Genomic DNA, 20,474 nt, shown 5'->3' on the forward strand with positions numbered 1-20,474 from the left:
GGACCATCGCGCCTGGCTCAGCCTTCCGTGCGTGCCCTCGGACGGCAGCCCGCTGCTGAAAGCAGGCGGGCGGAGCGGGCGCAGCGGGCGCGGAAGAAACCCCGGAGGAGGGTTAAGAGCTAACTTTCCCAGGGCTGCTTATGGGATCTTGCAGGTACGGAGCTCGCAGGATGTTCGCCACGTCCCGCCCGTAGGCACTACGGGTCTCCCTTTGCAAAGGAAACGCAGGCCTCACATGCCAGGTAGCTCGCTCGGGGCGGTGGGCTAGAAAGGCTTCGGAAGGGGCGGCAGGTGGGGAGGAGGCGAGAGGCGCCCAGACGGCTGCAGGGCCCTGGAGGACTTCCGGCCCGGGCGCCCCCTGCTGCGGGAGGGCGGGGGCCTCGACTCGCCCCGCCCCCGGCGCCCCGCCCCCGGCGCCCCGCCCCCGGCGCCCCGCCCCCGGCGCCCCGCCCCCGGCGCCCCGCCCCCGGCGCCCGCCTCTTCCCAGGGCTGCGGAGGGCCAGGTTCAGGACCCCAAGCTTCCTTTGAGTCGGGGTCCGTGGCTGCCGTTGCGCCGTAGCTGTCAGCTCTCCCGAGGGGTCAGTGTTCTTGCCCCTTCACCTTTTGGAAGCTCCCCGCTTCCCCCAGCTTCTCTGCTCTTCCCCTCTCCCTTCCTCCTGAGGCCAGCGGGCTCTTGGGGTGTCTCTCAGTGACTGAAGGTCAGGACCTGAGCTCACGCCCTTGGCGGGGGCGGAGGGACACAAGTGAAAAGCCCTCAAATCAGAGAGCAAAACTAAAAAACCTTTTTCATAACCGAATCTGGCCCCGTAGTGATCCCAGAGCCCTGCCCAAGGACTTGCCGGAGGAGGGCAGCCCGGCCAAGCCCTCTATTTGCTCTGATGGCAGGTCAAACTTTTAACGACACCCTCTCCTTGTCTGAGGTTATCCTCCTCCTCCTGAGCCGAGGTTTCAGAGCTTCGAACTCCTTCGTAGTTTGAGGACAGGTTCGGGGTGCGGTGGGTTCAGGGGTGACCGCGGGGCGGGAGGAGCTCTCAGCAGAGTCCCGAGCGATCCGCTTTGCCCTCTCCTTGAGACGGTGCCTTCGCTGGGCTCACTCTGCCCTGCCTGAGCTGGAGCCCCTTCCTGGGGCTCATTCCTTCCCCTCGCCAGGTGCCATGGGAGGTAAGGCTGGAGGCCTCTCCTGCCTCTGCCGGTGTCCGCTCTCAAGGTTATTGTTGAATTTCCCACGCTTGCTTTCTCATCCTTTAAGCTGTCTGCCATGACTTCAGAGGGTTCCAGCGAGACAATGCAGCATGATCTCCTTCTTCTGTAAGGGACCCTAAGTGGTGTCCAACATTTCATCCATGTAAATGTGACTTGACTGACGCATCTGACCTTTTCCAGATTTCTAGGTGATTTCCTGAAGTGACATGGTCAAAGGAGGTGACGGTTTTTGTCCTTTGACGACTTCTCCGGCTCTTGAGGCAATTCCATGCCAATGAGCTTAGGTTGGCTGGTTAGCAAGTAAGGTGGAAACTGGCGTGGAAGAAGGGGACTGGTGGTTCTTGGAGAACTTTGAAACCCGTGCTTTGATGTTTTAATTTTACTTAAGGGATTTGGGGGCATCAAAGCTTTTTGAGAATGCCGGTAACGTTAGAAGTCCGACGGAAGAAAGATACCTTTGACTTGGGGTCAGATGCATGAGAGGAAGATGGGAAGATTAGAGAAGGTCCATTAAGAGATGATTAGAATAGGGGCACCTGGGTGGCGCAGTCGGTTAAGCGTCCGACTTCAGCCAGGTCACGATCTCGCGGTCCGTGAGTTCGAGCCCCACGTCGGGCTCTGGGCTGATGGCTCAGAGCCTGGAGCCTGTTTCCGATTCTGTGTCTCCCTCTCTCTCTGCCCCTCCCCCGTTCATGCTCTGTCTCTCTCTGTCCCAAAAATAAATAAACGTTGAAAAAAAAAATTAAAAAAAAAAAGAGATGATTAGAATAACGCTGGGAGGATGTCATCCTTGAAACTGTGAACGGCTTTAAACATCAATTAGGTTCCTATTTTATGATTAATGGTTGTGTGCCACTGAATTCGGACCCAATCTAGACCTCAGCGGTGCAGCGTTGGTTCTGCCATGATGTGGCTACTCTTTGGAAATGAGAATACAATTTAATCATACGGCTCCATCATTCAGAGGGACCTTCCTGCTCACTCGGCCCCCGGGACTGGACTCTCGACTGGGTGCCAAGCCTTGTTTGCTGCCTGTGAGGTTAGGCACCAACTGCCTCTCAGGCCACCGCAGTTGTCACAACTGGCAGATCTGCTTCACCACTGCAGGCCATGTCCTGATCCAAACAGAAACTTGAATCTGCTTGCACATGCGTCTTTTTCCAGGCTCCAGTCCAATATCCCATAGTAGCTTCAGCTACTTTTTACTAAACACATCTCTGGGTTTCGATGTGGTTTCCCCTCGGTGACTCTTTTTCTGAGGTTCATCTCATGCCTTCCTCTGGATTTTGCAGTCCCTGGATCAACAGAAATGAATCTTTGGAGCTGCCTCGGCCTGAGCGTTTTCACTCCCAAGTTTTCACTTGATTTAAGCTTTGAGAGTGCACGAAGTCCTAGAGGGGATAGAAGTCCAAGGTCTAGATTGTGACAAGAACTGCATTCTGCCAGAACACCATTTCCACCAGCGCATCTTATTTTCCTTCTGTTTCATACACACTTGGTCTTGCTCTGGAAGTTACTGGCTGGGGAGAAGAGGACAGAAGTGCACGGTTTCCATGGGCAAAAAGTGTGATTGTTCATGACAGTGTGTGACAAGGAAGAAAGATAGACAATTACATATCGTAAGATCTTAATTTTGTTACAACCAAGAATTAAAACAAAACAAATATACACACACACACACACACACACACACACACACACACACACACACATATATACACAGATTTAAAAACTAGAAAAATCCATAAAATCTTAACACTAGTGATTTCTAAGTAGGGGAATTACAATTTTTTGCTTAATTATTTTTCTTTTCTTCCACAAGTTGTTTAAAATAAAGATGTACTGGGGCGCCTGGGTGGCGCAGTCGGTTAAGCGTCCGACTTCAGCCAGGTCACGATCTCGCGGTCCGTGAGTTCGAGCCCCGCGTCAGGCTCTGGGCTGATGGCTCAGAGCCTGGAGCCTGTTTCCGATTCTGTGTCTCCCTCTCTCTCTGCCCCTCCCCCGTTCATGCTCTGTCTCTCTCTGTCCCAAAAATAAATAAACGTTGAAAAAAATAAAATAAAGATGTACTGCTTTTATAATGAGGAAAAAAAATAAGGATAATGAGTATCTTGAAATCACAAAGGACACAGAGGGCTTAAAACTTTCTTTGTGCTTGGTGGAAGACAGGAGATACAGAATCGGAGGCAATGCAAAGCAGGCCCTTTGCTTTTTCATGCCAGCTGCTTCCAGAGGTGGTCAGTGAGTGACTGTCACCCCTGAGGGGCCAGGGGCAGTTGTGATGGGGACGTGCCCGGCACCATGCCGCACCTGTGGCTTCCTTAGATAGTCCGACAGGAGTGACCAGTGTTGGAAGTCCTATTATTTTGAGTACCAGCCATATATAATCATCCTAGAGTCTTGTTCTGAATGCTGGTACATTCCAGACAATTCCAGTACATTCCAGTACAATCCAGTCCACTCATTCTTTTAAAAAAGAGGTGGTTGAGAAGTGTGATAACTGACGTGACAGGTTTGCCTAAATTCAAGTACTTTCCTGAAATCTGTATGTAAAACTACACCATGAAGGGCCAGAGTCATTACTTACGGGAGTACCCAGGGGGGACCCTTGCTCATTTCGACCCCTTCCTTCTGCATCATGTGCCCCTCCTGGCATCTCCCTGGCAATGCCAGGACCAGGGTGTTGCAGCTCCCACAGAGAAGCCCACAACTTGCAGGATTAGAAGGAATAAGAAGTCTTTTTGCTTCTGTTTTTGAGGGGGATGGTTTTGCCCTGGTGGCTCCCTTTTCACTGAGAAGCATGAAACATACTCGTTGTCTCCTCCTCCTCCGTGGGGTCTCAAAGAACCACGGTTTCCTGCCCCATTTGACCACAGTGGAGCCTCTCCGGAATTCCCACAGATTTGTGGGATTTGAGGGCAGAGCTGGAATAAACGTCTTCTCAGCAACCATAATCACTGGGGTTGGGACCTCACTGGACTGAGAGGGAACCTGTCTGGGAGGTGAGAGAAGTGTGTCTCCTGCCCCTAGACTTTTCTATACCTTGCTCTTTTTTTCAACCCCATCTGGGGAGGATCTCAAGAACCAACTCAACCCAAGCGGGGATGACAAAGGAGACTTAAACTATTCCTTCTCTCAGGACATGCCTTTTGATTGGGGAAGAAGACCGATGCCAGTGGAATCAGGGGCCAATTATGACATCTCAGGCATCTGGTATCAGATAAGGGAGGTGTTGGGTAGCGATGGATGTTGAAAATAATCCTACGCCAGCTCTGAAATCAATTCAATCGTTCATTACTTAACAAATATTTATTGAGCACCTATAACGCATGAGGCACTATACACAATGAAGAACAATACAGACATCGTCTTTACCCTCATGGAGCTCCAGGTTAGCTCTGGACAAGCAATACATTATTCCATGAAATCATGAGACTCATTTTCACTGGTGGCTTATGAAAAGAAATTCCATTTTATTTGAGTAGCACTTGCATTTTGCTCAGTGGTCTTGGTATCTTCAGAAGTCATCTGGTCACACATCATATAGAAGCATTCTATTCATACTATTTTTACCTGGTCCATAGAGCATCAAGTTGATTAAAACAAATTTAATTCTTTAGTAAACAATGGAATAGTAGTTTGGTGTATCTGCGATTTCCCTGTTGGACGCATCTGGTGTGTGTGTGTGTGTGTGTGTGTGTGTGTGTGTGTGCCTACCCAGCATAATTCCCTTTGGTAACAGCACCCCATTTGAGCTCTGTTGTTCCCATTCACAGTCCTTGCAGATTGCACAGGATTGCCCCTTAGCTCCTGGCAGGGGGTCAGGGTGGTGGTGTCATGTGACCCAGGCCTGGCCAATCTGAACTCTGCATCTCCTTGGTCACAAAGACTGGTTCAGCTAGGAACATGTGATCCACAGGGGCCTATAAAAAAAACCTTTGCAGGATTTCCTTCCCTCCCCGCCCCCCCCCCCCCCCCCCCCCCCCGCCCCGTGTTATCGGAAAAGAATCTGCTTTTTCCAATTGGTTTGCAGGCTGTGAAGAGCCTGGTTAGGAATATGGCCAACACAGAGGAAAGCAGAGACCAAGAATGAGAGGTTTCTGATACTGAGTGTTGTATTTAGGCCTATCCATGGATTTGTATGTTACTCAGTATATAGGTAGAGAGAGAGAAAGGCAGGGGGAGAGAGGGAGAGAGAGGTTGATTCATATAGTTTTGTTTTTCATCAGCCAATTTTGGTTGGGCTTCTTTCATTAGCAACTGAAGGTCCTCATTCATTCACCTAAACTATTACACTCCCTAAAGTATTTAATCAAAAGAAGATGATGAACCGATTGCCTGTCCACTAGTTTCTTCCTTTTATTGGACATATATTTATTGTTTAGTCTACTGATCACAGGCCCAAACCAACGTGGTTCAGGGTGACCTCAGTGAGGAGAGTGGAGGGCTCAGACCCCGGGGCTTCTTGTGGTCATCTGGTTATCTGGTTCCACATGCAACTGAAACAGTGCCACAGCCCCCTATTAAACACTGGCATATCCTTTCAAAGCATCCGGGGTTTTTTCCTTGCTCCGTTTCTGGAGAAAGAAAGGATACAGTTTAAAATTCAAGCTGGATGACAAAGGTACAGGAGGAGGGACTCTGCCCCCTTTCTTTAGCCATGTAGCTGTGAAGAACCAGTGTTTTCTTTCAAGCCTATTAGGGAAGCCCGAAGGAAACACAAACTTCTTGCCCCGGTAAGGACCTGGAGCCACCTAAGACGGCCAGAGATTCCTTTGATCCTCAACTTTGAGATCCCAGATCTGCAAATGCAACACATAATCAGAGTTGTTTCGGGAAAGGAGAGTGATAACCAGCTGGCCTAGCCTGTGGCAGGACCCGAGGTTCTGAGGTTCCTGCACTTTGTGAACTCCCTGCTGAGAGCCCCCATCACTAATGACAACCTCTGGGAATACGGTCTCTGTTTTCTCACAAAAGAGATTCAGGAATGTGACTAATAGGGACCCAGGCTGACAGAAAGGTATTCTGACCCCATCACACCTGCTCCTTCAGTGTCACATTCCTGTCATTTTGTATTGCTCCTTACCCACCTGCTGCTGTAAGGTGTAGCCGCTCCAGACAAAAAATAGTTTCATCTTCACATCTACATCCCATGCTTTCTGTTCCAGTCCTTTTTCAAGTCAAGGAAAGTGGCAGATGTCCCCTTTATGTCACACATGCTCATAATCATGCACACATTCACTAAACTCTGGTCTGAATATGCGTGCGTGTAGAAATAACCCAAAGACATATATAATCGTTTGCGGGGGGGGGGGGTATACATCTCTGTTGATGATAGATAGATGATTGGATGGACAGATATACATTATATAGACCTCAAATTAACTGAAACACACATCTCTCCAAAATTCTGCGAAAACATAAAACTTCTAATATTGGGCTTGACTATGTTACAAGTTTTAGAAGATGCATGTATTTAAAAATAGTTTTGAAAAAATATATATCCCAAGTATTAACACTATTCTGGCATTAGGAAAACTGTAACAGGATGAAAACATAGAGGTACCAGCAGTGACATAAGGCCCTTTGTCCGGAGGACTATTTTCTGAGTCAGGGTAGGAGGTGGTCTAACAGGCCTCCAGAAAAACAACTGCCCACCTACCTCATCAGCACAACGAAATCAGCACACTGAAATACTCGAATCTGAGTAAGAACCAATCCTAAAGATTAAACATTTATGTGGATTGACCTCTTTGGGCACGAGTGCATCAAGAGGGGAGGAGGGTATTAGTGAAGGAACGGGTAGTCAGGCCCCTGTTCCTTGCAAAGCCCCTGCACTTTCCACAAAGAACATGAAAGCGAAAGCTACCCAGTGAGAACAGACTGAAGACCCAACCCTCCTCCTGAGTCTGGAAAGAGAGCCTGGGCTTTGATTCCAGAGCAGCTTCCCAGGGAATCTAGGAAGGATGTTCTAGTTTTGTACCTTTCAAAATACGATGCTCAAAGCACCTCCCAGGAAAGATCTACTCCATGCTCAAGATCTCCTCCTGGAAGTGCAAACCTCATCCCTCCGGGCCCAGAGGGCAGGCATCGTTAAGGTCTCCTTGCTCTGCACACAGCAAATGCAGCACACGGAGCCGTGAAACCTGTGGACATCTGCTTCTCCATGAGGTTTGCTCCCTGCCTCCACCTCCTCCCCCCTCCCCCTCGGCAGAAGAGGGACGGCTAAGCCTGCCACCTCCCAGTGTACCAACAACTAGAAAACTAGCCAAAAGTAAAAGCTCCCTCTGGATGGAACAGATGCCTATTTTTTTAATGTTGCAGTAAGTATCTCTTTCCAGTCCGAGGATTAAAAACTGGCTGGCCAGTTCAAATTTGGATGAAGCTGACAGGTTGTCTCCGGGTCTTGATACAATGTAAGGTCTTCTGTAACTTATCGGATTTATATGTCCAGCGACACTATTTTCTTTTGTTCCTAGCCGGTCTGAAATTTGTTCTTACTTACATCTGAGAATCATAACAACTTGTCAGAACAGGAAAAAGGGGATCACTTTACACAAACAAAATCTGATTAGCTAATCAGAACCCAGTTCCGACGTCAGCTGCAGGGACAGGTGGGTGTGGATAGGTTTCAGGCCCCGCAGCTGACCAGTATTCCTGGGAGTTGTCACCACAGGAAACTGTTTTAAATAATCTTTGTTTGTCTGCTTTTAACCAAGTCCAGTAAGTGACACAAACTCAGGCTGATAAAAGGCTGCTGCCCTCTGCCGGATCTCTGTCTGCAAGGGGACGTTCAGCGTGGAGACCTGGAAATAACACGCTCTGTCTTCAGGCTGCCTCCGACCCTCCACGAAATTCTGCTTTGGTTTCATTTGCTGCTACTACTCTTGCTGCTACTTCTAAAGAGAGGTCTCCAGCAGCTGCATCACTAGGCACAAGGAGCTCTTCACATTTTAGTGTCCTGGACAGGAGTGTCATCCTGTGAACAGAGGAGGAAAGAAGGAGTTAGGAAGACAGGGTGGGGAAAATCCTCAGCACATCTTGGGGATGCCAGATCGAGCAATAATTGTACCACCAGTAGAAGTGACGGTAATAATAATGCTATGTGCTTGATGTAGTTTTTTTTTTTTTTTTTTTTACATGCATCAACCCATTTATTCCTCACAAAAGCGACAGGAGTTAGGTACTTCTATTAGCCCTGTTCTACAGGTGGGGCAATTAAGGCACAGAAAGGTCAAGTGACTTCTAGGTCACACAGCTAGGAAGTAATGGAGTCAGGATTCAAAACCAAGGACCAGAGCTTGAACCCTCAACTACTAGGTGACATTGCCTATTCCTTGACGCCTGACTTCCCATGTCCTTCCTGCCCTAGCTTCTTACCCACTAACTCACCCCACTGAATTTCATCGTCCTGTTACACTGCTCCAAGATCTTTGGTGGCATAACAGTGCAACAAGAACAGAAGGAATCGAAAAGAGAAGGTGGATACTTAGTAAAAGGATAGGAAAATAGCCATTTATTCAACACTCATCCAAAAGTATTAGCTTTAGCTCCCTCTGGGATGAGCTGGCCTTACCACCGTGAGTTCTCTGGCTGGGAAAGCGCCATTTATGAACGCACCCGAGGCATCAGGTAGCATGTGCCGTTGGCCCCCCCAGTGCACTATACTGAGTGTGTGGAGGCGCCTGAGTCTCTGGGGGTGTTTGTCCTTGGGGCGGTCGGGGAAGGCCCATGGAAGGCCGAGATTCAGTGGGAGGATTTCCAGGTAGCAGTGAAGGTCACCTCGGTTGGGGGGTGCAGGCATTTCTGGTGGGGGGGCGGAGGATGCATCGCATCTTGTGGAATGCAGGGTGCTGGGGGCTGGCTGGAGTCCTGCGCCATCACAGGGGAAAGGGAATGGATGGGGGGAGTTCAGCATGCTGAGGAGGGTGAACTCAAGTGGGATCAAAGGTTTTGCGGTAGGAGAGTAGCCACGGAGATGGCATTTTCGGGATGATGAGCTTGGTGCTCGTGTACAGGGCGGGTCTGGAGACCAGGGATTCCGTTTGGAGTGGGTTGTGACTGCAGAGACAAGAAAGGGCAGAGCTGGGGCCACGGCAGAGATGGAGGGACAGCAGAAGGCACCAAATGGGAAACTCCCTGAGACCCAGATGATTAGGCAGGGAGGTGGGAGAAATTAAGTAGCTCATCAGCAGAAATGCTTAAAGAGAACAAAGGAAACCAGTAGAACCCTTTGGGTTCCAGGAGAATACAAGTGAAGACACAGCAAGCAGGAGGAGTTTGGTTCTGGGTGTGAGGGGCTGGCAGGCATCCGAGCACAGTGCCCTGTCCGTGTGGGGTTGGGACACAGGCCAGGCCGGTGCTAAGCAGTCAGGAGCGGCCCAGTGGCTGGCGGTGAGGTCCAACCTTAGGGGTCAGTCACAAAACACAACAGCTAGAGTGTGGGAGCCGGGGCTGAGGACAGAATGTGGCAGCTCTTCTTTAGGAGAGGGAGGGAGGGAGACTGGTTGGGTGGCCCAGCGCTGACGGGCACTGGTGGGAGAGAGGTGGCTTCCGGGGCAGGTTGCCAGCATCAGCCCCTTGACAGAGGTGAGGATGACCAGTCTTTGGTGGCACTTAGAGCTTCAATTCTTAGTTCGGAGCGAGATCACAAGAGGAAGCAAATGAGAGGGAGACAGTGCGATAGGGAAGGGGCAGACTTGGGGGCTATTTCTTTAGGACTGGGCAGATCAGAGCATGTCTGTAGGCAGAAGGGGGTGAGCTAGTGAGGGGCTAGAAACGCGGAAGAATACATGGATGGATGAAATCCCCAGTGTCACCCCTCACTTAAAATGCACACTGTCTACAAGCATCCTGTAAAAACGTCCACCAACTGGCATTTGGGGGAAGCCAGATCACAGCAGATGGGGGTTCGTCTGAGCAAGTAGGGACCTGTTCTCAGATTCACACACTGAGGGTCTGAGGCAGGCAGTGCCCCGGCTGCTCTTCCTTTCAGTCACCTAGGAGGTGAGGTCATTTGCAGAGCGGGAGGGGCTGGGGGAGGAGTAACTGAGGAATGTGGGTGAAGACTGGCTCAGCCCAGTTGGTAAGAGTTCCTAATAGATCCAGGCAGCATGGCCGTGTGAATTGCACAGTGACACGCACGAGTCTCGGCAAAGAAGGTGGCGCGACGGTGGCTTAGCTTTGCAGATTAAGAGAGAAAGAGGAGGTCAATGGGAAGAGGGCAATGAAGGGGGCACCCGGGTGGCTCAGTCCGTTGAGCGTCCGACTCCTGATTTCGGCTCAGGTCATGACCCCAGGGTTGTGCGATCGAGCCCTGGTAAGGAGCTTATGATTCTTTCCCTCTGCCCCTCTCCCCCACCCACATGCACTGTCTCTCTCTAAAATAAAAAATAATTGGGGCGCCTGGGTGGCTCGGTCGGTTAAGCATCCAACTTTGGCTCAGGTCACGATCTCGCGGTCCGTGAGTTCGAGCCCCGCGTCGGGCTCTGGGCTGACTGCTCAGAGCCTGGAGCCTGTTTCAGATTCTGTGTCTCCCTGTCTCTCTGCCCCTCCCCTGCTCATGCTCTCTCTCTGTCTCAAAAATAAATAAACGTTAAAAAAAATAAAAAATAAAATAAAACAGAATAAATGAGGGCAATGAAGGTGCAGGATAGCACAGCCATGGACCTGGTCCCTGTGACCCCCCCGAGTTCTCAGTGTAGGACAGGTGCTAAGGGAGGGGCTGAAGAGGGAAAGCACAGGAGTGTGTTCCCAAGTGAGGAGAGACAGGCCAAGAACTGAGGCTCGGAGACCTGCCCACTTAACCAGGAGGGAAAAGTAAACAGAGTTCTAAAGGCAGGGGAGGCCCAGGAGAAGGTGGTATCTCATCAGCTGAGAGAGAAAGGAATTTCGAATCAAATACTGAGAGATCAAGGAGAATGCCCGGGAAAAGCAGTGGAACCAGGCAGCGAGGAAGCCAGCACTTGTCGGTCCTACGAAGTCTTGAATGTGATGTCAAACATCCTGAGTGTCGTCCTTGGGGTAAGTTTCTCTCTGGCATCACCTGAGCGCCCTGCACGGTACTAGGTACGTAACAAGCATCTGAGAACCACTTGTTCAGTTTATTTACAGTGTGGGAGCCGGATCTTACTCAGTGCCCTCTTTCCCGGGGCGCTTTGCCTGTAAACAGAAGCCCGTGTTGTGATTTGATATAGCCAGCCTGTTCCAGGACTGGAGTTCCCAGAATGGCTCATTCTTTAAGCACCAAATGTTAAAATACTTGTGAGGGGCTGGGTCACAGGCGGTTAACCCTCCACAGCGCTGATGCCTCGGGCCTACTTAGGCGGCCTTCCCCTGCTCTCTCTTGAAGGAGTCGCTCCGTCCTCTGTGCCTCACATAGGGCTGCCGTCCCTGGGAAGAATCACATTTATTCCCGTCTTGTCTTTGTTCATCTCTTTGTTTTATCTGTCATCATTATTGAGAGGGACAAAAAGGATGGGAGTCAACACGCCTCCCGGGATAAAGGAATCCGCGGATGTGCAGAGATGCGGTGTGATGTAGCTCATTCTGATGACTAGAGCCCGTGTCCGTCATGTCAACACTGAGCTCTGTGACCTTGGACAAGGTCATGTACCCTCCTGGAGCTTCAGCTCCTTCCTCTCGAAAACCAGGGGGTTGGAGGAAGGGTGCCAAAGTGTTGTGCCTCCGTGACAGGTCAGGAGGGGGAGAAGGACAGAGAGGTGGGGGGTGGGGAGCTACTCTTTGGGACCCGGGCTTGGGTTTGGAAGCAGAGCGCTCGTGAGGGTGCGGGCACCCGGCTCCCTCCCCAGGGCTGTCAGATACAAGTGACCCGAGAGGTCCAGGTGAGCCTGTCCCAAAGCTCCCAGAACTTCTGCAGGAAGCCTTCTCTACCTGAGACCTCCCTGAAGCTCTTCCACCAGGGTGACTTCCTAACCCTTCAAGACTAGAAGATGCTGCCAGTGAGACGGGAAGCTCTCCTGGGAAGACAGGCGCCTCCTAGCCTGAAAATAAGAGGTAGCAGCCACAGGCAGGTGGCCACGTGGACTCAGTGGCTTCAGCGTCAAAAAGAAGTGAGGATCTGAGGGGCACCGAGGTGGCTCAGTCGGTTGGGTGTCCGACTTTGGCTTAGTTCGTGATCACACGGTTCGTGAGTTCGAGCCCCGCATCGGGCTCTCTGCTGTCAGTGCGGAGCCTGCTTTGGATCCTCTGTCCCTTTCTCTCTGCCCTTCAACCTGCTTACACACACTCTCTCTCAAAAATAAACAAACAATGGGGCGCCTGGGTGGCGCAGTCGGTTAAGCGTTCGACTTCAGCCAGGTCACGATCTCGCGGTCCGTGAGTTCGAGCCCCGCGTCGGGCTCTGGGCTGATGGCTCAGAGCCTGGAGCCTGTTTCTGATTCTGTGTCTCCCTCTCTCTCTGCCCCTCCCCCGTTCATGCTCTGTCTCTCTCTGTCCCAAAAATAAATAAACGTTGAAAAAAAAAAATTTAAAAAAATAAATAAATAAACAAACATTAAAAAAAAAAAAAAAAAGTCCGTATCCGAGGCACGTGTTTGCGTTCTGGACACCTGGTGGAGGTCTCCAGGTGACAGGATCAGATCATGCGTTTATAATGGACGGTGTTAAAGAAACGTGAAGCATCTTTGTCTAACAGCCCAGCAAGAGGGGTCTTAGTCATACCTCAAGAGTCTTTGGGACTCACACCTTCTCTCTTGGGTGGGAATAACGTGAGGGTCCCTGGTGAGTTCCCCTGCCCCCAAACACATCAACCCCTCTGATATGTCTAGTTCTATCATTAGAGATTATTTCTTTTGGGTCAAGCAGTTTTCTCCTTTTTAAAAATTCGTTCATTCACTCAACAAATATACTTTTTAAGAACTACAATGTTCTGGGTTTAGTGGCAAATGCTGGGGATCAGTGACGGGGAAAAAGTAGAGAGAGATGATAAGAAAATAAGTAAGAGCGTGTCAAATAGTGATACACACCGTGATGGCAAAGTGGAACAGTGGATGAGAGTAGCCGAGTGGTCAAGACAGGCCTGAGGGACATCCGAAGGATGGGTGGCAAGCGTCCCAAGTGGGGGACAACCAGGACAGAGCTCTGAGCAGGGAGTGAGCTTGGTATAGTTGAAGAACCAAATGACCACTGATGTGGCTAAAGCACAGTGAGGGGAAGGATCAGGGGCACCTGAGGGCAGCAGGGCCTCACAAAGGGTTTGGATTTACTTTGAGTGCACTGGGATATCGTGGGACAGGGGATGGGGAGGCGTAGTGGGATGCACACCCAGAGATATGTCCAATCCTAGCCCCCGGTACCTGTGAATGTGGACTTACTTGAAACTGGGATCTTTGCAGATGTAATTAAAGACCTCAAAATGATTCTGGATTTAGGGTGGGTCCTACATCCAATGCCTGGTGTCCTTCTGAGAGAAAGGAGGGGGGTTGGGGATGCATAGAGCCAGGGAAAGACCCCATGAAGACAGACGCAGAGATTAGAGTGACGGGTCTGTAAGCCAGGGAATGCCGAGGATTGCTGACGGCTGCCAGATGCTGGGAGAGGCAAGGAGGGGCCGGGGGTGCCAGCGGCCATCAGAAGTTAGGGAACCGGCTCGGGACAGACTTTCCCTCTGAGCCTCCAGAGGGAACCAACACTGCCCATGCCTCCAGAATTGTGAGAAAATAAAATTTCTATGGTTTTAAGTTCCCAAGTCTGTGGAATTTGTTATGGCAGCCCTAGGTATTGAATACAGGAGGTGAGTAATTTTAGCCATGAGTAGATGATCTAAACACACACACACTTTCTCCTCTGCCTGTGCTTCGAGCTTCCCCGAGACAACTCCCTGCCCACTGCCACATTCCGCCTTCTTCAGAGTGCCCTAAAGAGCTGCTGGTCCCCCACACTAGCCGAGTTGATGGGGAAGGTGCGTCCCCTTCATCTCTGAGCCCCTCCGGCAGGGAGCTGGGCCCAGGGCCCTGACTCAGTCACCTCGGTCTCCACACACACCCACAGCACAACAGACCTCCGAATGGGCAGGGAGGTGGAGACAGCACGGGCCTCCTTTCTTGTCCCTCTGTCCCCTCACATTTGCCACAACTTGTCTCAACCCAGTGCCTGTGTTTCTGCACACTTGAGCTCATCTGCGAGGAAGTGTGAGCAGGCACGCACTGGCCCCGGCCCTGCCTCCTCAGGGGAACACGCCAGCCACTCACCTCTGTCTTGGGGGCCTCATCGCTGGGGCTGCAGCCTGGCTCCAGAACGGCCCCCTCTTCGTCCTTTTCCTCGCCTCTCCCCTGCTCAAAGCTGTGGCCGCCCTCCACTCCTCCAGGGGGGCTCGGTGGGGCCTCCCCCGCAGCTCCCTCCGCCAGCCCCTTTGTGTCTTGGCTCCTCTGCCCGGGCTCACCCTCTTCATTTTCTGCCCTCTCCTCCTTCACCTCTGCAGACTTTTCTGTCTGTTCCCCGGCTGGTTTTTCTTCCGTGGGGCTCCTGCACCTGTTCACTGCCTCCGGGTTGGAGGCTGGGGCTGGTTGAACGGCCTCCTCCTTGGCTGGACGGGTGCTGGCCTCCTCTTCAGAGCCCCCCACAGCCTCCTGGTGATGCTGGGCTTCCCCCGGGGCCCTGCCCTTCTCCTCCTGCTTCTCCGTCCTGCTGGACGTCCTCCTCAGAGGAGGCTTCTCTTGGGACCCCAGTTCCCCCACCGGCTTCTCGCTGGGCGGCGGGGACCCCGGGGCCTTGCTCTTGGATGGGAACACCTCATCCCCATTCTCTTCCTTGGCACCATTCTCCTGGGATGACTCGGGGGCCCTGAAACCTCCCAGGTCCCCACAGTCTGACTGAGACCTTCGGAATCGCCTGGAGGGAGGGCGCCTTTTTATCGAGCCCCTCGTCCGCACCTGGAAGAACAGGTGAAGAAGAATTATCTGAAGCCTGTAAAAAAAAGGCCAAGAGGAGGACGGCATGTTCCTTCAACGTCCAAAGCACCGCTCTGTCAGCCAGCTGTCAAAGGGTCATTTGATTTTCCAGGAGAATGTACCCTGTGTGCTATGTATCACTGGCTAGGGCCCCAGGGGGGTCGTGAAAGCACATGGTAACCCATAGGTTTTTGTCTCATGAAAACGCAAATGCTTTCCCTCCACTAAAAAGGAGAACCTCCAATTTTATTATCCTGTGAAATGTTCATCCGTTTCATGTCTAACTTAGCAATTGGATTCTAACAACTGTTTCTTCAATTGCCTATAAATAACCAGTTGTTTGTTCTCTGAATGAGCTTTACCATCTAAATTGACAAGCTGAATAAAACCTCTCTCTCTTGTGAATAAGAGTCACGTTTTAGCATTCAGGAAATTATACTTTGGCAAAGGTGAATCCAACAGAGGAGAGGGTTAAGGGCCTGCTGATGGCCTGGCCTTGCTCTGGGACCTCATGGGCACACCGCTGGACAGCTGGTGACTAGCTTCACCCCTTTCCCCAGCGTGGCCCTCCTGGCCCTCTGCAGCACTGGCTAATGCCAGGAAAGCTGAGCAGCTAGATGCCTTTGCTTTCCAGGAACCAGGTCCACCGTGAGCAGAAGCCATGCCTTAGAAGCGTCCAACGGAGCTGTCTGAAGATCCTCTCCTCTCTGGGAATCACTCAGGCCTCACGTAGGCCCACTGGACTTGGCCATAACTTCAACGGAAATGTTTATTTGGATGCCCTACTTTATTCATGTGATGTGTCCTTATTTAAGTCTTTGTATGTAGATGAAATCTTATTTTTATAAACCTCAAATCTGATTTTCCCACTGGCTCACATTTTGGTTATTTGTCAATTCTAGTTCCTTCTCAGAAATTTGGAGTCAATACTTGGTTTAAAAGGGCTTCCTAGGCCCTTTCCTGAGACCCTGGTGCTGCCAGCCCTACAAGCTATCAAGGCTCCGCCCGGCCCTCATGATCAGAGGGTTCAGGAATAACCTTGCCTCACTCTGCTGCTGTCAGAAGGCTAAAGCCTCCAGTATTACAACCTGGGGGCAGTGCTTCCCTCCCTGCCCTGACTCCCTAGCCTCCCCAGAGAGCACCTTATGAAGAGACAAGGCTCTCCCCTGGATTCCTCTCTGCCGTCAGGGGTCTCTCCCTGGTCTCACTCTGGGCTGGAGGGTCTCCAACCTATCCCCAGCCAGCAGACTCAAGCCTTAGCACCAGTTTGTTTCCCTGGGTCCTACCTGTTTCTACACATTTGACTTTCTTCCCCTAGATGGGTTTTCTGGAATGGCCCAAAAGACCCCACTCTTTCCATCTATAACTTTAAAGTTATATCCATCTGCCATTCCCTGGAGTCACACCCCCCCTGATGTCGGCCCTTGCCTGGCTCTGGCCCAGATTTTCTGGACACCTGCATGGGTTGTATTGGAGAATATCTCTGATTCGTACTGTGTATGGCAGCAGGCAGAGGATCTGATGAAAGGAAGCACACACATCAGGGCAGCATCTACAGAAATGGGCCCTAGGTACATCTTTTTGCAAAGGGAACCGTTTGGATGTTCTTTAACGGGCAGGCTGCAGTAAGAATGATTTAAACCCATACTGGGTCGCTTAGAAGTATTAACATCAAGCCAGAACAGAGTGTTCTGGAGTCCCAGTGACCCTGCCCACCTCTGCATCAATCACCGATCGGGCCTTTAGCGTTTATTTTCAGCTTTTGACACGACTCTCTGTGCAGCTGGGGTCGGTCCTGAATTCTCACCCCTCTCTCCACAAAGGATAGAGCATTCCACCCCCCAACTGTGCTTTCTGGGCGAGCAGCACAGCTACTGGGAGAGGGGATGAGAGGCAGGCTAGGCAGAGGGGTGATCTCAGTCACAGATCACCGGCAACAGAAGAAATTTCCCTCTGCTGGAAACCAACTCCGACTGCAGCTCAAAAGCATCCTCCTTTCCCTGAGACAACATCAGGGCAGAGAAAATCCAGGACTGGCACCGGACAGGGCCACAGCGCTTCGGACCCAGAGGTTACCTTATTGTAGCAGGGCAGATGGCTGCCCTCCGGAGGCTGGTCAAAGCTGACCGGCACCTCCTCCAGCTCGCCAGCCTGACACCGCACACCAGGGCTGCTGGGGGTGGACGGCGGGCTCTGGAATGGCGACACCGCGGCCTTGAGTCCAGGACTCTTGGGTGAGGCGCCAGGCAGCAGGGCTGCTGGATCGAAAGCTAAGTTGGCCTGCCGAGAAAAGGTAAGACGTTTCAAACGGGTGGGAGATGGGTATGTCTGCGTGAGCCTGTTGGGTGCCTGGCCTGGAACTGGTTGCGACTACGTAACACGAGGCTTTTTGGGTTACTTCCCAACCAATTATCCAGTCACGTCACGTCCGACCCCTGAAAGCACTGCCTCCTCAAGCCATCTCTGGCTACCTGGCTCACCACAGGCTGCATTCCAGAAGGCCCAGAAAGTACCAATTTGGATCCAACAAAAATGCCCTGGAACAGCTCCAACTTATACACAAAGAGGCCAAAGTAGCACCTGCAGGCACACGATCTCACAGCAAGTCAACGCCCTTTATCAACTTTCTCAGCAGAGCCAATAGTAGCCACTGCCTACCGGATGCCTCCTATTTGCTGGCATACAAAACCTTCCCCTCTACAACAGACCTATGTGTTCCATTTTGTTCTGATCGCGAACATCAGGAAGGTGGCGAAGGAGCCTGCCCTGGGATTCAAGCCAGCTCTGCTGGTCTCTTATGCGTTGTTGGTAGATGGCCAGAAGAGTGGCGGACACAGCAGGCTGCGCAGCCGTTCCAAGAGGGAGCCCGCGGAGCAGATGTCAGTGTGTGCCCCACCTGGGCTATGGCGGGGCAGGTGAAACCAAATTCAAGGGCATCCGGAGGGCAACAGAGGGGAGAGGTTACCCAAAGGTAACAGAGGCCTGAGGGAGCCAAGAGCTGGGTAGGGGCGGGGGGCAGGGCGAGGCAGGTGGTCCCAGCTCCATCCTGTGGCAGTGGAGAAGGTGGTGGTGCAGGGGGGCCTGTGGGGTGGATTGCAGTGAGCACTGGGTCCTCTTTAGCGCCATCGAGGGGCAGTCCTCCTGCTCCGGCGCCCTCTGGGTCTCCAGATCCTGGCCCAGCAGGGAGGACTCGCCCGGAAGGGATGGTGTGACGGGCAGATGACGCAGTGGGAAGTACAGGGGCTCTCCACACAGACAGACCTGACTGCAAAGCTCAGATGTTTCACTTAATAGCTGTGTGACCTCCAGTGAGTCCAATAAATAGCCTGAGTCTTGAACTGTATTTGTCCAAAACGGTTAGCATGACCACCTGATCCTTCATGATCTGGTCCCTGGCACTCGCTCCTGCCATCACCCACTCATACTCCACACTCCCCCCTCCTCCCTCTAGAGCCCCCTCAGTGCCCCCTTCTTCCAGCCAAGGCTCTGCTGTCCAGGAGGACTGTGTGTGCTTTTGGACCTGCAGACTCTATGCTGTTATTCTTGTTTAGGAAAGTACCAGTATCTCTGTGATATTAAGAAAGACCTTACAGCAGGGGCGCCTGGATGGCTGTCAGTTAAGCATTGGACTCCTGATTTCCACTCAGGTCATGATCTCTTAGTTCATGAGTTTGAGCCCCGCACTGGGCTCTGAGCTGGCAGCACTGAGCCTGCTGGGGATTCTCTCTCCCTCTGCCCCTTCCTGACTTGTTCTCTCAAGTAAATAAATATACTTAAAAAAAAAAGGCCTTATAATATGGACAAAACTCAGTCACGGTAAGAATTAAGAACGTGAAGGTTGCATAGCAACGCTGTGAGCCCAAACCATGGCAAAAAGCAGCACATGGTGAGTGCCTGTGACGGCTTCAGGGCAGTGGATACTTGGGTTGGGAGTTAAGAGGTCTCCCCACCGCCCAACTTCAAGCTGGAAAGTTCCCTCTGTAAGACTGCCTGCAAATAAAATACATTTTGCTATTTTGCTAGCCGGCAGGAAACTTGAACTTGGAATTATGGGCTAGTCCAATGAAGAAAAACCATGCCTCATAACTCATCTAATAAAGGAAAGTCTAGCTGATGATGCATTTCTTAGTTCTTGGCCCCCCCCTTCCCAACAAAGTAAGGGCTCCTATGGCATCTGGCCAAATTGTCACTCTGTTCTTCTTTTTTTAAAAGCAGGCTCCAGAACTCACGACCCTGAGATCAAGACCTGAGCTGAGATGGAGTCTGACGCTTGACCGACTGAGCCACCCAGGCTCTCCTTGTTGCTGATGTTCTTAATGAGATTGAAGGATCAGTGATCACAACCTTCTTCTCAGTGGCTGAGCTTCCCAGAGACGCTCCTCACTGACGGGAAAGGGGAAGGAGACCGAGACTGCGGGGCACAGAGCATGTGGGAACTAACTTCCGGCACTCGGATGAGGGCCGAGGTGGGCTGCAGGAAGGCGAAGGTGCAGGTCCCGGGCTACACCCCTCAGCTGGCTGTGCATCGGGATCCTTTCTGAGAGACCCTCCTTACGTACGTACTCGGGAGCCTTGCACAGGCAGAAGCTCCTTCCCCGCTGCTGCTGCTGCTGCTGCGGTGCCATCAGGCCTTTTCAGCAGGAGTTACCCTTCAGGGAGTCCCCTCCCACCGGCCACAGGGCGGGCTCAGGCCAGAAACCAGAGAGGCTTTTCTTGACCAGAAATCAGGCCTGGGCTCTCCCAGAGGTAGAACTGTAGAAGCGGCAGCTACTTGTCTCGGCACGCCTCTAACAGTGATTTCTGACTAGGTTTTCCCAGTCGGGCCCAGATGGGAGGATACGGTGCACAGGAGCCTTCCGGTTCTCCTGGGTGGAGCGCAGAGACCGTGGTGAAAGCTCTTGCGTCCTCCACACGCCCTATCCAGAAATGCCCCTCTCCTCTGCGCTTTGGCTCACGCTGTCCCACACCAGGAGCACCTTCCTCCTTCCTTTCTAGCCACCCATCCCTGAGGACCGACTCAGGCTGTAGGTGTTTCATAAAGCATTCATTAATTACTCCTGCCCACTCTTCTCTCTTCTTGCTCTAAAATTCTAGGGCACGACTCTCAGCTGGGGCGACGGTGGGGGGCAACTGTGTTCCCAGGAGATGCCCAAAGACGTCTTTCATTGTCACAACTTTTGGAGAGTGCTACCGGCATTGAGTGAGTAGGGACCAGGGATGCGGCTAAACATCTTGCGATGCACAGGGCAGGGCCCCGCCACAAAATTCTCCTGCGTGAACGCTGCCCACGTTGAGGAACTCTGATGTAGAGGAGTAAGAACTGACACACGGCAAGCACACCATTTAGACCTCTGGGGTTTC

At 51.8% G+C, this 20,474-nt stretch overlaps 1 protein-coding gene across 5 annotated transcripts in view; it reads right to left on the minus strand.

The window, feature by feature from the left end:
- Positions 1-5,537: 5,537 nt before the first annotated feature.
- RCSD1 (RCSD domain containing 1) overlaps positions 5,538-20,474 on the minus strand; it is a 74,614-nt gene continuing 59,677 nt past the window's right edge. For 4 of the 5 annotated variants that reach the window (XM_045453047.1, XM_045453046.1, XM_045453044.1 and 1 more), the window contains 3 exons: positions 17,190-17,393; positions 14,415-15,095; positions 5,538-8,182 (listed from right to left, as the gene is read on the minus strand). In XM_045453047.1, coding sequence (XP_045309003.1) covers positions 8,150-8,182; positions 14,415-15,095; positions 17,190-17,393 — 918 coding nt within the window. In that variant the 3' untranslated portion in view covers positions 5,538-8,149. The remainder of the gene's footprint in view (positions 8,183-14,414; positions 15,096-17,189; positions 17,394-20,474) is intronic. The other variant, XR_006705964.1, reaches the window with a different exon arrangement.

This window comes from Leopardus geoffroyi, chromosome C3 (assembly GCF_018350155.1).
Source record: "Leopardus geoffroyi isolate Oge1 chromosome C3, O.geoffroyi_Oge1_pat1.0, whole genome shotgun sequence".
Lineage (NCBI taxonomy): Eukaryota > Metazoa > Chordata > Mammalia > Carnivora > Felidae > Leopardus > Leopardus geoffroyi.